The sequence below is a fragment of the Cervus canadensis genome, chromosome 6 (genome assembly GCF_019320065.1).
Source record: "Cervus canadensis isolate Bull #8, Minnesota chromosome 6, ASM1932006v1, whole genome shotgun sequence".
In the NCBI taxonomy this organism is placed as follows: domain Eukaryota; kingdom Metazoa; phylum Chordata; class Mammalia; order Artiodactyla; family Cervidae; genus Cervus; species Cervus canadensis.
In genome coordinates, this window is record NC_057391.1 from 49,297,277 (window position 1) to 49,315,270 (window position 17,994).

The 17,994-nt window shown below is 35.7% G+C and overlaps 1 protein-coding gene across 8 annotated transcripts in view; it reads right to left on the minus strand.

The window, feature by feature from the left end:
• Positions 1-17,994, minus strand: part of TCF12 (transcription factor 12) — a 392,318-nt gene that overhangs the window by 75,499 nt on the left and 298,825 nt on the right. For all 8 annotated transcript variants that reach the window (XM_043471865.1, XM_043471864.1, XM_043471862.1 and 5 more), the window contains 2 exons: positions 10,353-10,488; positions 5,916-5,968 (listed from right to left, as the gene is read on the minus strand). In XM_043471865.1, coding sequence (XP_043327800.1) covers positions 5,916-5,968; positions 10,353-10,488 — 189 coding nt within the window. The remainder of the gene's footprint in view (positions 1-5,915; positions 5,969-10,352; positions 10,489-17,994) is intronic.

The window sequence follows — 17,994 nt, forward strand, 5'->3', positions numbered from 1 at the left end:
TGGGACTCTAAATCAGGAAGAAATGCAGTATTTCCTGCCAAATCAGTAAACAAGGATGTCACAGACATTGAAGTCCTAAAAATCTCTACCAAATAAAAAATAATTCTTAAATTTTAGGTTTTGACTACTTTTTAAGTCAACATCAGTTACACTGAAAATGAATTAAGATTTGTCATTTTGATGCAGGGCATGACAAGTTGTTCAAAAGATGTTTTCAAATGCTATTGAACAAGATCACAATTTGGGTCTAAAGGCATTCTGAAATTTGACTAGGTGTTTATCTTCTGGTGATAAAAATCTGCAAAGTGTATCATGTCTTTCTTATTTCAGGATTCTGCATTTTCTTTTTTTTTTTTTGATTCTGCATTTTCTGCAGCATATTAAAAAAAAAAAAAAGGATCTCTGTTTGGAAATACTAACATCAAGTCAAGAAATAAAGAACAAATAAACTTCCCTCTATCTGAAAAATGCTTCAGAGGACCATAAAGATGTTCAACCAATGATAGAATAAAGGGAAGAAGAAAGTACAGACTCTTGATACTTCAGAAAACAAAAAATAATTAGCATGAATTCTAAGCAGGAATTGATTCAACAAATTTCCCCTCCTTTTATGGGTTTCTCTTCTGAAAATAAATGCTTTCTTAACAACAGCAGCTACAATTTACTACTTACAATGTTCCAAGTACATATATTACTTTTTTAAAAAAATAATCATAATATTTATGTTTTCAAACTTTTCCTTGCTTTTCAACAAAGTATGGTATGGGAATGCCCTGGATGTCCAGTGGTTAGGACTCTCACTTCCGAAGGTTCAATCCCTGGTTGGGGAACTAAAATCCCAAGACTCGGTAAAAAGAAAAGGGGTGGGGGGTAACATGAAATGGTAAAAATTCCTTTAAACTTCAGGCTGTAGTGATAGGAACTAGAAAAAAAAAAGGAACATTTACTGAGTATCTATTATATACCAGGCACATGTTAGGCACATAATGCCCATGTACTAACATTTGAGATAAGCATTACTATCTCCTTTGACAAACAGAAACTTGGTGTTCAGGGAACTTAAAAGCATTCTCTAAGACTACAAAACAAAAAGCAGCTGAGGCCAGACAAAACCCATCTGCTTGACGAGGAAGTATGTGCTAATTTTCTATATCATCCTTTCAGATGGTGGTAGGTCTTTAAATAACAAAGCAATGAATAAGTTTGATCAAGAAAAACATAACTGACAGAATAAACTGTTTTAAATTTAATATACCAAGGCATATTATGAGTATGCCAAAATTCACAATATGCTTTAACATTCAAATTAAAAAGAAAATGGTCTTTGATATTAAGTTAGGTTGTAATTTTTGGCTGTATGTGTAATCCTGGACAAGTTAATATCTGAGTCTCAATTTCCTCATTTGTAAGAAGAGGGTATTTGTTGTATATTTGCGTGAGGAAGTTAAAGATCAAGATGATACAGATAATGGTTAGCACAGAACCCCACACATGTAAGATATGTGTTATTCTAACAAAGTGACATTGAGACTGTAAAGGAAGGTAACAAATACAATGCAAATGTTTCAACTCTGCCCACAAATTACTAGGAAACAAACCACAATTGCCTTCAATCCCTATCCAGTGTTTCAAAATTTCCTCAAATGTTTTATTTCAGTAAAGATCTGATACAGATGAAAAACAGCTTGTGTACATACAAAGAACAAAGACTAAAGTTAGTGGTGAGCGGAGGAGGGGGAGGTTCAGGCGCCCTAAAAAGGAAGGATGACATCCTGCAAAGTCCAAGCACACTCATGCCTCAGGAAGACTCCCAGATGATCCTAACAACTACAAATGCCTCCTATCAGCTATCGGCCAGGAAGCTTCAGGCTTTTATCCAAGCTAGACTCCCGTAACAATTCACCCCTTTTCATACCTGAGTTGGTCTTATGTATTCCTCAATTGTCTCTAGATGGGAGAGTGGGCCTGCCTTATAGGAAATGCATGAAGGCTGTATTGGGTATAGAACTCAGTTAAGGCTGTACTTCTAGATGTGGCTTTCGAATGTGTTTATTTTTTTCACATGTCTATGCTTTTTATCTGTATCAACTGCTGCTAATCTTGTCAGAGTTCAAACATCAACTCCTGATGCCATTAGTACTTCCCAAGGCAGGGTTAACACTTAACTGTTTCCAGAGTACTTGGTACACACTTTTACTTGCCTCACTGAAATATATACAATTAATTCACTAAATGCTTGTTTGTCACACTAGTTCCCTGCAGGCAATGATGGTGTGTGTATGATCAAATTCAATTTCCAGGTATCTATCGCTCTATAGTTGCTGCTACAAAAGTTCACTTTGTTCAATATTTCAACCTGTCTAGAGAAACAAGTGGAAAACTTAACATGTTTAATTTAAGAACACCATTTTTTCACTGGTAATGTTAGGGGAAGCACACTGATTGAAACCGCCCACCCTGGCCAGGCACCATAGTAACCATTTGCATGAGTTGTTTTATGGCAGGAGATCCTGATAAGGAATACGGAACTAATAAGCCACCACCAACCGGAAGAGTTCGGGGAAGGTCAAAAGGAAACACCGCGTGTCTATCCACTTCCCAGAATCCCTCTTGCTAGCATCCATCTTGGCTGAGCGATGCGTGCGCCACCAGGAAAGACTCTGAATTAGAATGATTGGCCAAAGACTACCCGGAAATGAATCCCATCACCATAAAACCCAAGACTGCAAGCCACGCGGCAGAGCAGTTCTCCTGGGTTCCCTTACCTACTGCTCTCCACCCGGGTGCCCTTTCCCAATAAAATCTCTTGCTTTGTCAGCATGTGTCTCCTCGGACAATTCATTTCCGAGTGTTAGACAAGAGCCCAGTTTCGGGCCCTGGAAGGGGTCCCCCTTCCTGCAACAGTAAGAAGAAAACTATGCCCATTATGCCTTTTGGTTAGGTACTGAGCATATTAATTTTAAAATCCTAAGAATGTAACACTTTAGACCTGAAAGGAACTTAGTCCAAACTTCTCAAGGGCTGACAAGTCCAGGGTCATACAACCAATCAATAACTCAGACAGCAGATCTGAACATGCTGTTTTCTTAACCTCACTGACCATACTGCTTTAATAAGGTCAATACACTGCTACCAGACCTTTATCCACAGACAGAAATTATCATTCAGTTGTTCTGCAGAGAGGAACAGAAGAGCTAAGGTTTGTAACTATGACACTTAAATATGTAGCATGGCTTCCAAAAAGAAAAGGCCTCTAGCCAACAATCTGTGGTCATATTATGTAGTTATCCAAGTTTGGCATGTTAAGTAACCCTGCCTGTTTTTTCCAGAGCTGTGTAAGCGATGCAGTACTAACCTAGCTCTTCTACTTTCTTTGGTAAAAGTAACATGCATTTTACAGATGACTAAAGACTGACTGAACGAGCAGCAAACTGTGATATCTGAAATATTACGGTGAAGTTTCTAGTTTGGGAAGTAAGATCTACAAATGACCATGAAATAAAATATACATAGTCCGTTTTCATTTTTATACCCATTTTTAAACAATACACATTGTAAAAGGCCTATGAATTAAATATATTCAGTAAAAGCATCCAAATAGAAAACTGGTATTTTTAATTCCCTTTGTTTTAGACAATGAAAAGGTAAGTAGTGTAGCCATAAGTGTTCTCAGTTTGTTATTTTAGAATCATTTATCAAAGTACTAGTTTTTAGTTTAAAAAAATTATTTTTTTAAAACTTGAGATTTCAACATAGCATTTAATCTAAAATATATTTTCAATTAAAATGTATGTATTATTTATATATTCTTAATAACTTTTAGTATGTTTGAAAAACTATTTTCAGCATGGTTTCAAAGCAGTATGATCATGTTCAATGCTGATGTTAAGTATAGAATTGAAAATAATAATTTCTAATCTTTTTTATAGAAACATATCTAATAAATCCTAAATAAAGCAGCTAGTAATACAATATATATAAGTAGGCTTGACTTGTGAAATTGCCTAGTGGTTCTCAAAGAAATCAAAATTTCATCAAAATTCATTCACTTTCTCTCTCATCTTTAATACCTGAGACAATATAGAGAACTACCTCTAGGTAATGAATACAGTTATTATTAGGACATAAAGAACACTGGTGACCTCCTCTATTCTCTTTCCAGGCTACTCTGTCCTTTTTGCCCTTTCGTTTTCAAAATGAAAGAACTATGAAACAGCAAAAAGATATTGTTTCTTAAAATATTATAAGGCAAAGAAATGAGATGAATTTTTCATCTACTAATTTGTTATTTTTTAAAACCTGTATAGTCCTACCAATATTAATATGTAATTTAACTTGTTACTCTTATAGAATTATAGTAACAAATCACCAGAAAGATTGCACACTTCCATGTTTTAGCAGTTCTGTCAGATTTAAATATGACTTCTGTTAATCTAGCAGAAATCATGTTCTACTGTGGAACCACCTACCCCTGCAAAGCACACAACTGTTAAAATGTAAATTGCCCAACTATTTTTAGCTGTTGCTGAAAAAAAAAATCCTGTCTTGGGGAATAATGATTTGAGGTATTGTGTTCATTTTGTTTATCAAGCAGCTATTCAGCCTCTAGTGGGTCCAAGTGCTTATGCAAGCAAAAGCTTTTAAGAATGCTTGCAGCTGCAATCCAACCTTCCAGGTAGGCTGCAGGTTCCGAGCACAGCTGCCCTAGGCTGCATAAAACTCAGATCCATCTGGAAGTGAATTTCAAGGAGGATTTCAAATTTGAGTTTTCATGTATCATACAGAAGAGAAGGCAGGGGAAGAACACAGGAAAGAAGGAAGGCAAACAACCAAAAAGATGATATCTCTACTTCAGCCTTAATAAAAAATAAAAAGCTGCTCCTTCTAGATTACTACTTGCCAAGCCGGATATTCCATTCAGTGTATACTTGGATGAGCTGTGACTCACCCAGCAGCACCTGCGCCCATGTGTTAAGTGCTGCCAAATAAAAGGCCAACATCTATTTACACAACAAAGAGATGTACCCTACAAGGCATGCGGCCTCAATCCAAAAGCCCCACTCCCCATTTGTTCTATGCAAAGGGAGAGGAAGAAACTCTCCCCTTCTCACACCAGGGACTTTTAAATTGTAGGTGGATTTATGATGTAGGTTCATTTACAAATACTTTTACTCTTTAAGAGAATAAAGTATATTTAACAGCGCAAACACCCCTACAGCATCAGATTATCATGGCCATTAATGATTGTTCACCAAACCTTTCCAACCTCTTTATTCTCATGAAGCTCTTTATTCTCAAAGGATACATTTTTGAGCAAAGAGGGATCAACAAACTAGTTGCTCAAAAGCTTTCCTGATGCTAGTCTGAAGTTAGGAAAGGCTTAATGAAGGCTTTAAAATCCACAAGAGATTCACAATGAACATCTGACTTGGTGATTTATGCATATTAATAACCTCAGTCCTACTGAGGCAAGCTGAGCCGAACATGTCCGTCGAATCCTAATGTCTTTAGCTCCATTGGGATTATTACAAATGTAAATTTCTAAGATTCTCAGCTATTAATCTCTGTCTGTCTTCCAGTTCAGCAACATAATGACTAATTAAACATCAAAAGACCTGTACAGGAGATCTTCTTTGACAGCTACCGGCCTAGTCCTCTTCCCAAGAGGGGAATTCAAATGACAGGGACACCGAGTAAAAGCGTATGAGTAAGCTACAAATCATTGCAGAGAAATCTAAAAACCTAACACTGAATTCAGATTTAACTCAGTCAATGATTCTGTGAAGCAGAGAACAATTACTATGTGAAGTATGCCTACTGACACCAACTGAATGTATCCTGACCGTCTGCAGATACTGAATACCTGAAATTAATTTGCTTACCACAAATTAAAAAAAAAAAGAAGTGGTACTTACAGAAGAAGGCAAACCAGGAGGCACCTTTCTGACTTTCTTTGCTTGCAAAGGATCTGTACATGGGAAACAGTATATTTCATCAGTATTTATTTTAGAAAAGTTCAGACATCAAATGAGCGGGAAAGAATTTCCCTCCTAGTACCTTCCTCGTTTTCCAGGATTTAGGAATAAGTAAGGGAATACAGGGACAGGGGCTCCATTCTTCCTAACCAGTTCTAGTGTAAAACACGTACTCCTAATGAAGTGATATACTCTGAAAATACATATCCTGTAAGTCTGGGAAGATGACAGCAAACAAAGTAAAACAAGAGAGAAAATAACAAACCAATAAGCATGTTTAAGAAAAGGGAATAATATTTCTTAAGTACCTATTATGTACAGGCTTCATACTAGGCACTTTACATCATTTATCTCAGTTTCATCTGCAGATGGGCATTTGGTGCAACAGGTCAGTTTAATAATATGATTCCTTAAGAGAGACACAAATCTAGTGTTCATATCACACTGAGAATTAGGTTTAAAAGCATATTAAATAGACTAAAAGCTAATGCTATGCTACAAATTATTATGTTAAAAATTTGAAATATATAATAACTGAAAAGGTTATACTAATATCTGAGATATGTTACATAAACTATTAAACACAAGCATTGTCATATATGATACATCCTGTAAGTATTCTACTAGAATATTTCCTGTAACAATATGTGGTTAAAACAGAAACTTCAGCACCAATTTCTATACAATTTATTCTTGGATGTTTATATTTATTTCCAAGAAACAATTAAAGTATATTTCTTTCTAAGATACAGATTATTTACTAAAGGATAACATGAATATTTTCATATGCCTACCCAGTCTCATTGGAAAAGACCCTGATGCTGGGAGGGATATGGGGCAGGAGGAAAAGGGGACGACAGAGGATGAGATGGCTGGACGGCATCTCCGACTTGACGGACATGGGTTTGCATAAACTCTGTGAGTTGGTGATGGACTGGGAGGCCTGGCATGCTGCAACTGATGGGGTCGCAAAGAGTCGGACACGACTGAGTGACTGAACTGACTGACCCAGCCTCACTTGGTATTTTAATTTTACTTATTTGTAAAATTTAAAATTTAATACTTGTTTGTTTTATTGTAAAAAATGGTGTTAAATGCAGCCTTCCAATTATACACAAATAATGGATCAAATTCAGGATCTCTCAGATGGGTTCGCTATTAAGAAGAGAAAATACATAAGAAGGCTAACATTAATTACAATGTTTTTGAAAACTATAAAAGTTAGAATGGCAAAAATGCTATTTTCCTGGGTCATAAATGATATGACAGTAAAACATGCAATTGTTTAAGAAAGAGTGAAATTCATTTAAATTTGGGCTGGGATTCTTTATAGTAAATATACCAGGAGGCTGCAAAGCTAAAAAAGCAACTTCATAAGTAGTATGTGGAAAAATTATATACAATAAAGAGAGAGAAAAAACACTCATTAGCATCTGGTCCCTACCAAGAGGCAGCCTATATTTCCTTAAAATAAAAGTGCCAAAGATAAACAACATCTGGCACACACTATATTTATAAAACTTACCGGCAAAATTTTTGTTCTTTGGGAGGCTTTTTCTAAAACCCAACTCTTCACAACTAATACAGTATCCCTTGAGCAAAAGACACAGTCCATATATATACAGAGGGTCAATTGAACTGTTCCTAGAAGTCTAAAGCCCATCACTCTACTTTGGGATAACTAGCAGTAGAATACATTGTTCTTTAGATTAGGTCAGTTTTTTCCCTGCCCTGGGAATGGAAATTCTTCTTTTATATTTTTAATCTAATCATCAGTTGCCACTATACAATTACATACATAAATGTTGGATTCAAAATCATGACTTTAGAATACAGAGTTCACTCTTAGGAGGTTTCAAAGTATAATATTTAAGAGAGTAAGCTGATTGGATTCAAATTTAAGCTCCATCATATAGCAGCTGTGTGAGCTTGGGCAAGTTACTTAACTTCTTTGAACTTCAGTTATCTACAATAACTTCCTGGAGCTGTTGCAATAAAGGGAATACAGAAAGATGCTCAGGGCAGTACCTAACAGAAAGTGACACAATAAATTTTAGCCATTATTATTAGGTTTATATTAAAATTTGTGGCAAAACTATTATCAATTGTTAAGTCAGTGTTTTGCAGAATGTTGATTTTCTAAAGCACCTAAATATCGTGAAAAGATGCTAAAATTGGTATAGATTATCTCTGAAATCCTTCCAGAGATTTTATGAATAATTGCGATACCAAGAAAGAGTATCTAAGACTGAGGAAATAACAATGAAGAGTGGAATAATAATTTACTAGATGGTATTTACACAGTAGATGAGTGGGCCTCCTCGAATATCAAGCTTTGGCTAAGTTGCTTACTTTCCTGCATATTGGTTCCTCATTTGTAACATGTGAAGCGCAAGTCGCTCAGTCATGTCCGCCTCTGTGACCCTGTGGACTATACAGTCCATGGAATTCTCCCGGCCAGAATACTGGAGTGGGTAGCCTTTCCCTTCTCCAGGGGATCTTCCCTATCCAGGGATTGAACCCAGGTGTCCCACATTGCAGGCAGACTCTTTACCAGCTTAGCCACAAAGGAAGCCCATGTAACATGAGGTTAATATTATAACTTACTAGAATTTTTATAAAGATACAGTATGTATAACACTGTACCTGGCATAAAAGAGAGAATCCATAGTATCTAACATCATAATCAAAATAAAAATGAACATACAAGCTTTAATTTCTGGGAAGCTTGAGTTTTTATGAAATCAACTCCCTCCCCTCACCCTCAATATTCAGGAGCTCATTCCTCCCTGAACGTTTAGTAATAGTACACTAGTCTACATTAGTGCTTTCTGACACAGCGTGTGCTCACACAGCATTCTAACAAGGTATTTTTCTAGAGTGACACTGACACATCTAGAGTCAAAAGAATGTTTTTACCCTGACTAACTGATTTGGTGGGAAACAAAAGCGGAGATGGAGAAAAGATACTATATCTTACCATTTCCTTAGTAAGTATATTGGTCTAAATCACAGGGGCTTTCCCAACAGCACAAATACTCAATCACATATAAGGAGAGGTGGGCACATTTAACTAGAGATCTCTATGACTAATATGAAAATCCATCACTGTGCCCTTTTATACCCTCAAGCATACTCTAGACTCAAAGGCTAGGAATATTTTACCAAATTTTGGGTTTGACAGAGGTGCCTGTGTGCTAAGTTGCTCCAGTCATGTCCAACTTTTTGCAACACTATGAACTGTAGCCTGCCAGGCTCTTTGTCCATGGGATTCTCCAGGGAAGAATAACAGAGTGGGTTGCCATGCTCTTCTCCAGAAGATCTTCCCGATTGAGGGATTAAACCCATGTCTCTTATGTCTCCTGCACTGGCAGACAGATTCTTTACCACTAGTGCCACCTGGGAAGCCCTTGACAGAGGTAGATACACAAATTAGAAGCATAACAAGTATTTGTGGACCTATTTTCTTTTGGTCGACTATGTTTATTTTAGAGGTTGGCCTATCCTCAATATAAACATGCTTTACAGTTTCAAGTTTCTCATATAAAGGATTCTTTGTAAGAATAATCCAAAATTCCCACATTTAAACATTGACTGGATATGGTATCAGAGTACACCTGAGGCTTGCTGTAAGCAGCAATATGAAACAGACTGGCCTGGTTAGGCTACACACAAGACACGAAGGAAGAAGTAAGGAAAACGAGAGGTGTATGCTTGATAGTTACTGAGTTGCCTTTTGAGGTGGTTTTTTGGAACTAGATAGAGAAAATGGTTGTACAGCATTGCAAATATACTAAATGTCACTGAATTGTACACTTCAATAAGGATAATTTTATGTTAATTTTACCACAATTTTTAAAAAGTTGAGGAAAAGATGCAGTGAATACGCAAAGAACATTGGACTTGGAGTCAGAAAGTCTGCATAAACCACCTAATAGGTATACGAATATGTCCTCCTTTGAGCCTCAGTTTTATGTTAAAGCTTGTATTATGCCCACTGACTAGTAGGACTGCTATATGAATGAAATAAGAATGTATATTACAAAACCATTTTGCAGACTGTTTAGCATTGTATCAACTGTAGTCAAGAATAAGGTATTAATATTAGTACATGACATTTTTATTACAAGAGGGAAAACTAGTCCCATTTTTAAAGCTCAATTTTCCACTATTCAGATCCTCTTAAGGTGATGACCAAATAAAAATATTAAATTGTTTAAGTATATACTACTTTATGCAAATAAGCCCTAATATCATCATGACACCCAAGAAATCAAATTTCTTCTAATTAGAAGTGTAGCCAGAAGCATAAACTAATGGGGGTGATGGTGGGGAAGAAACATTTTTAAAATGGGATTTGCTGTGTGATACACTTACCAAGTGCTGCAGAGTCATGAAGTGGTCTTCTCCTGGAACTTGTGGCAGAAAATGAGTAGTAGGGTGTCCCAGGTTTTCCTGAAGAAGAGAGTTGTGCTGGGCTTCCAAGCCCTAGATCTTGTCTCAGGAGACTAGACTATAAAACAAGGCCAAGGAAACGAGTTACCTTCTCATTGATTATGGGCCCTAATCTGAAAACGACATCACTTTCAAATTATTTATGGTAACTTGAACAATGCTTTGAATTTAGGAAATATCTAAGAACTTGTTTGAATTTTATTAGTTTAAACCTGTGTTTTCTGTTTTTGCCCATCCTTGTGTCTTCATGTTGCCTGCTTTTTTAGAAATTATGTAGATTCATACAATCTTAGAGTTGAAAGAATATTTTAGTTGCTATGTAGTTCCACTGCTTTTTAAAAATAATTATTTATCTGGCTGTGTTGGGTCTTAGTTGCATCACATGGGATCTTTTGTTGTAGGACACAAGTTCTCCAGCTGTGGCCTAAGAACTCAGTTGCTCAGTGGCATGCGGGAGCTCAGTGACCCCACCCGGGATCGACCCTGCCGTCTCCTGCACTGCAAGGTGGAGCCTTAATCATGGGGCCACCAGGGAAATCCCCTGAGTTCCACTCTAATCATCAAGATCATTTTTGAAAAATGCCCACCCAGTTTTTGCTTGAATGCTTTCATGAGCACACAAGAGAGTCAATTCTCTTCTTTTTTCCATTTGTTTTTTTTTTCTTTATGGAGAGCTCTCATTGTTTAAAAGAGTACCAATATTTTCAAGACAAGCCATTCCTGTTTTCATCAACTGTGTCTCATGACATAGTGTGAATGTCCTCCCCACCATCCCTGACACAGACTTCCAGATTTATTTTCCATTTGTCAAAGTCTCTTGGAAAAGGGAATGGAGAACAATGCCCCAGATGTAGTCTTATTAATGCAGAGGAGTTTCTGAGACTACATATAAACAACGCATTTGTGCTACATAGCTCATATTGAGAGGTTAAGAGAGATCACACCCTGTTAGTCTTTATTATATAAGTTGCTATTAAGTTACGTCCCTCCAATGGCTTCCTTGTTCAGTTTGTGCTCTTTGGTTCCAAGTGCAAGACTTAACATTTATCTCTAATAAAATTCATCTTGCTATATTTGATCCATAATCATCTGTTCAAGACAACAAGGCTGAGGAGAGAGCTCTAACATAAGCCACAGAGACATCATGAGACTCTATCAAGTCCTGCACTGAAATCTAGAGATTTAGCAGCCCCGACCTGCTAATCAACTGACCCTATCATAAAGTAAATGTAGTCAATGTAGCAGAATTTGTTTTCAAGCCTTCTGGAAGCTGAGGGAAAAAAGAAGACCTCAACTCGAAAGCGTGTTAGATGGACTTGAGAAGAGGTTCTAAAATGAAAACTGTGATTTCACTAACATATTTAGTATTCTCCCACCCCATATTTAATAACATTTACAGTTATCACCATACTCTGGGTGGCTGTCATTCTGACTACTGAGTATCATAAAGGCGCGGAGAAATAAACCTCAGCTCTGGTGAGAAAGAATCAATAGAACTTTATAACACTAGTCATAGTAGTCCAGGCCCTGCCTCCAGAAAAACTTTCATTTTCAGTTTATCACACTACTTAATAATTTTAAATAATATTTATGTTTCAGCTTAAAACTCTGAGGTGGAATTAACATAAAATTAACCATTATATTTCCAACCAGTGACATTTAGTACATTCTTAATATTGTGCAACCGTCACTGTCTAGTTCCAGAACACTTCATCACCCCAAAAGGCAATTCCATACCCATTCAACAGTCATTTCCATTCCTCCCTTTTTTCTTGAGCCTCTGACAACAACTAATTTGCTTCTGTCTCTCTGGACTTATTTTGAATAAATAAATGGAATAATGCAGTATGTGACCTTTTGTGTCTGGCTTCTCTCAGTATAATGTTTTCAAAGTTCATCTTGTAGCATGTATCAGAACTTTATCCCTTTGTACAGATATATTATAATTTGTTTATGCATTTATCCACTGATGAACATTTTGGTTTTATCCAGCTTTGGACTACTGTGAATAGAGTTGCTATGAACATTTGTGTGCAAGTATTTATTTGAGTACCACTTTTCAATTCTTTTGGGTAGACACTTAAGAGCAGAATTGCTTGGTCACACGGTAAATCTATGTCTAACAGAGAAACTGCCAAACTACTTTTTTAATTCTATTCAGATTTTGCTATTTCTTTTTTATATTTTATATAGCAATATATATATTTTATAGCAATATAAATATACTTTATATATTTATATATTTTATCTATTTTATATAGCAAATTCAGATTTGCTATTTCAGTTTTCCCAGTGTACATATTTCTAGGAATTTGTCCATTTCATCTAGAGTGTCTAATATTTTAGCATATAATTAATTGTTCACTGTATTCTTTTATAATCCCTTTTATTTTTGTAAGATTAGTAGTAATGCCCCTATTTTCATTTCTGATTTTTTAATTAGACTCTTCCTTTTTTTCATAGTCAATTTAGCTAAACATCTGTCAATTTTGTTGATCTTTTCAGAGAACCAACTTTTGATTTTGTTGGTTCTGTAGTTTTCCTATTCTCTGTTTTTAAAAATTTCTGCTCTAATCTTTACTGCTTCCTTCCTCCTGCTAGTCCTGGGTTTGTTTTTCTTTTTCTATGTTCTTACAGTGTAAGTTAGATTGCTGGTTTAAGATCTTTCTTCTTTTTAAATGTAGGCATTTACAACTATAAACTTTCTTCTGATCACGGCATCTCATGTTTTGCTCTATATTCTCTTTTTTCAGTTTTTTTTTTTTTTTTTTAAGAAAAAAGCCTATTCAACAATGCTGGGGTACACATGAAGTAATCAGTTTACTAAATGAGCCAAAGATCACTATATTTTTTCAGAAATGTTTATAGTTAAGAAGACAACTTTCTCAGACTTCTCAAAAGGTAAGTGATTCTTTGAATGGAGTTGGTATCTTCTTTTATAAAAGAGAAAAAGTGAGGAAAGGAGAGTTTCAAACAACAGATAATATGATGTGTATATGAAAAAAACTGCATAATATCAATGTAATTACTTAGAATTAATCACACAAATTTCAACAGATACAAGGTTCAACAGATTAGGAAAGAAAGGTGTTGACTAATAGGCATGAAGGAGAAATAGTCCCCCTTAAGATAACTATCTCTAGGAGAAATGATAAAAATGAGGAAATAATAAATATAAATGTAAATAACACATGCATCCTTTCTATTTCTATAACAAATCATTAGAAATGGATCTCCTGATTATGTTATTTCTGTGAGAATAGTGTGACCCAGGAATCAAGTTTCCTGTACATATTATACTGAAATTTCCATTGTCACATCTGTTTTGTGTTTCTGTTTTTTTTTGCCTGTGCTAGGCACATTTAACATTTCTCAAATAGCAATCAGAATATGGCTAGAATATGCTAGATGGAACATATTATTACCACATGTTTTCGGGCAGGGGTCACGTACCTTGAAATTTTTCTTTAAGAAATCACTAGTCTTTTAATAGGATGTTCTCTGTTCACTACAAAACTGACTTTCATGATACAATGTTTTAAGGTGCCTGATATATTTATTGCTTCATCTGTGTTTTCTAATGCAGAAGGTACATACGAAACTGGTCGCTGCATCCACATAAACAAGTAAATACATGAGAGGAGATGGGTATTCATATGTCACTTAACAATCTTCCTTTCAACATTTCCCTGGCATATAAATTCTACTGGGCATATAAGATGATGATGATTAATACCATGGTCAACAAACCATGGCCTACAGGTCAAATAGGACCTGTTGGAAAATACTTTTATTGGGACACAGTCTCACTCATTCATTTATGTATTTGTTATGGTGTTTTTGTGCTACAATGGAAGAGTTGAGTAGTTGCAACAGAAAATGTATGGTCTGGAAAGCCTAAATTATTTACTATGTAGCCCTTCTCAGAAAATACTAATAGACCCCTTATGCAATGTATTGATGGAGAAACAGCAAGAACTGTGTTTGGAGCATGATAAAGAAGTCTGTGTGCTTAAGTTATAAGATAACAATAGGTACTTACAGGTGAATGAAATGTAGCCAGTGAATTATTTCTTCCAAGAATTCCAGTAACAGTCATAATAAAGACCAAAAGAGGCATAACTTAATCTAAAAGGTGAACAGGAAAAGGTATTTCTTATATTTCTAAAAGTAAATGTCTGTAAATACTCTGATGTCCTGGAAGCAGCATGGGCTTTGGAGTTAGGTACCTGAGTTCAAATCCTATCTATAAGATCCTGGGCAAATTATCTAACATGAATGCATCTGCTTTGTTTTCTATATATGGTTATATTACTAACTAGTTCAGAGGGTTACTGGAGAAGTAAATAAGGCTTAAGTAAAAGTGAGTGGCATGGTTGTAGCCCCTTGTGAAAAATAAAAACTCAATTTTATTTTTTCTTTCCCCATAGGTTACCATATTCTAAGTATCATAAAAGAATGAAAATACGATGAAGGGCATTTTTTGTTATTTCCTGGGTACAAAGTAAGGAGACCTCATCTGCCCTGAACCCAAGATGGCTGAGTTATAACTCTCAATGGCGAAGGTAAGATAGGATGTTGGAAATCGAAGAGAGAATAAACAGGCCCTCAGAGAAAGGGCTGACAATTACAGCCTAAATCCAAAGAGGAAAGTGACAGATTTAAACTGTATCAATCTAGATCAAGAATAAGCAGAGAAATGCCAACTTATTCTCAGAATGATTCAGCAGAACTTTGTATGTTTATGTGCACAAACCCACATACAGCTTATAGACCAACAAATACAGGCATATACTCAGTGAAAGAAAAGCAATGTGTGTGCACTAATGTGGTGAAATGTTAAATGATGAAACTTGATTAAGAGTACATGGATATTCATTGTACTATTCTGGTATCTTTTCCGTGGGTCTATAATTTTTCAAAATAAAAACTTGGGAGAATATCAGACTAAAATATCAAGGGTACACTAGCATACTATCAAATACACCATCTCAGCTAATATTTACTGGAACCGTATTAAGCATTACATAGAGATATTATACAGAGAACAACAGTGGGACCCAATTTGAATCTAGTTCTGTTGAAGAGGTTCTTTCCTCAGTACAACAAAATTTCTACAGCAGCCTAGGAGTCCAATTACCATTTTTAAAGGTAACTTGAAAAAATGTTAAGTGACATATAAATGAATTTGTGAATTACAATCCTAAAGTTGAGTTACCTATAAAATACATACTGTAGATTTTTGTACATATGCATGAAATAAAGGAAGAAAAAGAACAACTTTTTTTTAGGGAAAAAAGTTTACTTGTTACCAATTTTACCAATGATATACTTCTCTCCTTCCTCTCAGACAAATCTGGAGATGTGGTTAGGAAATACCCTATCTTCTTTTTCTCCAGTTAATATTAATTTCAAGAAAGCCACAGAAGTTGTTCTTCACCCTGCTGTCCTTCACCCAGTTGTCCGAATCACAGAAATAACCAGTTCCCCTGTTTTATCTGTACCATGATAGAAATGATTAGGCAAAGTAAATGTAGGAGAAATTGTTTCTTCTTAAGAACACAAGATAATATTTCATCCTGCCAACTAAAATGAAATGTTTAGTACTGTAAGAAATGCAAAAGAAGTTTAAGACAAGGTTTTTTCCACAAGGACTTGATATACTAAATAATATATTTTTTTCCTTTATTTGATTCTTTAAACATTTTGGTAAAACTAAAGTGCACATAATAATCTATTGAATTTTTTCCTAAAATAAAATTACATATCAGCTCATACTATTGATTTTTCTGCCTGCCTATAACAAATGAGAAGCATTATTGATCTTGTCCTGGAGGTGTCTCAGGCAAAAAGAATACCCAAGTATCCCAGAGGATATAGAACCAGATAAAGCAGCTTTATTCTGCTGTCTTATGCAAGGCAGAATTAGTATTCTGAAATAGCATTGCACTAAATTTCTTAACACATGCTTCAAGAAAAAATCTTTTTCATAGTCATCTAGAAACTCCATCTGTGAAAAATCAATTACCAAGGAATAATTAATAAAGGGTTATTCCTGAAACACTAAGATAGCCTAGATTATTATAATAAAAACCTACAGTAAGTTTCATTTTGAATTACATATGACATACTTTTAGCCTAAATAAAAATTCCCATTTCTTTATATGGAACTTTAGTAGCCTGTGCAGTATTTTTTAAGTTCCCTCTTCCTCTGCATGTGCATGAGAAACTTGGGACTCTAAAATGTGAACCTGAAAAGACTATTTAGTGTTCTTCATAGTGATCAGACAGGAAGTCCGCCTGCAGTGCAGGAGACCTGGGTTGGATCCTTGGGTCAGGAAGACTCCCTGGAGAAGACAATGGCTACCAACTCCAGGATTCCTGCCTGGAGAATTCCATGGACAGAGGAGCCTGGTGGACTACTACAGTCCATGGGGTTGCAAAGAGTTGGACATGACTGACTGACTAACAACAACACACTTCATGGTGATACTGACCAAAAATGTAAAGAAGAGGTATAAAGTAGTGGGCAAGGCCAACATCATTTACTAATACAACTTCTTCGTAATTACATTGGAACATACTGTGAATGTAATTTAATAGGACCACAGGAAAACATAATATGTAAAAATGGTACTGATAAATAGCCAGGAGGATTCAAAATCACACTGTAATAATTTGGATACTCTTTACCCTTAAGAAGGAAGAATCTAAAATATTGATAAACACAGACTTCCTTCCTCAAAACTACTTTTTACCATTAAATGGCTTAGTCCAAATGCTGTACTACATATATTTTCACATCTATTCACAATCAGATTAAATAAGCCTCATTTTATGATTAAAAATTTGAAGCACTAACTTAACAATAATTTGCTTTCTAGAAAAATAAGATGGGGAGTATCTAATGTAGTCACATATGTCAAAAAATTTAAAATATTTAATATGGACTCTTGGAACCTCTGCTCTTTGTTCATTCTATAGTACTCCTTAATTTCATGCCTATATACACCTCTGAAATAGTATGCAGTTTTAATACATTATGTATCAAAAGCAAGCAGCTGTTCCCAAATTCGCCCTTTTGAGAGGGGACATGTTAAAGACACAGAAAGATATAAAACAAAAATCATGATAAAACAGAATATATAAATTGTTGAAATTTCCCAGATGAATTTTTTTTTTGGGCTGTGTTGTGTGGCTTGCAGGATCTTAGTCCCCGACCAGGGATTGAACCTGTGTCGGCAGTGAGAGCAAAGAGTCCTAGCCACTGGACCTTCACGGAATTCCCTCAGATGACTTTTTTGGACTATACTATGCGCTTTTGTTGGGCTTCTCTGGTGGCTCAGAGGTTAAAGCGTCTGCCTGCAATGTGGGAAACCTGGGTTCAATCCCTGGGTCGGGAAGATCCCCTGGAGAAGGATATGGCAACCCACTCCAGTATTCTTGCCTGGAGAATCTCATGGACGGAGGAGCCTGGTGGGCTAGAGTCCACGGGGTCGCAAAGAGTCGGACACGACTGAGCGACTTCACTTTAACTTTATGCGCTTTTGTTACTCAGAAATAA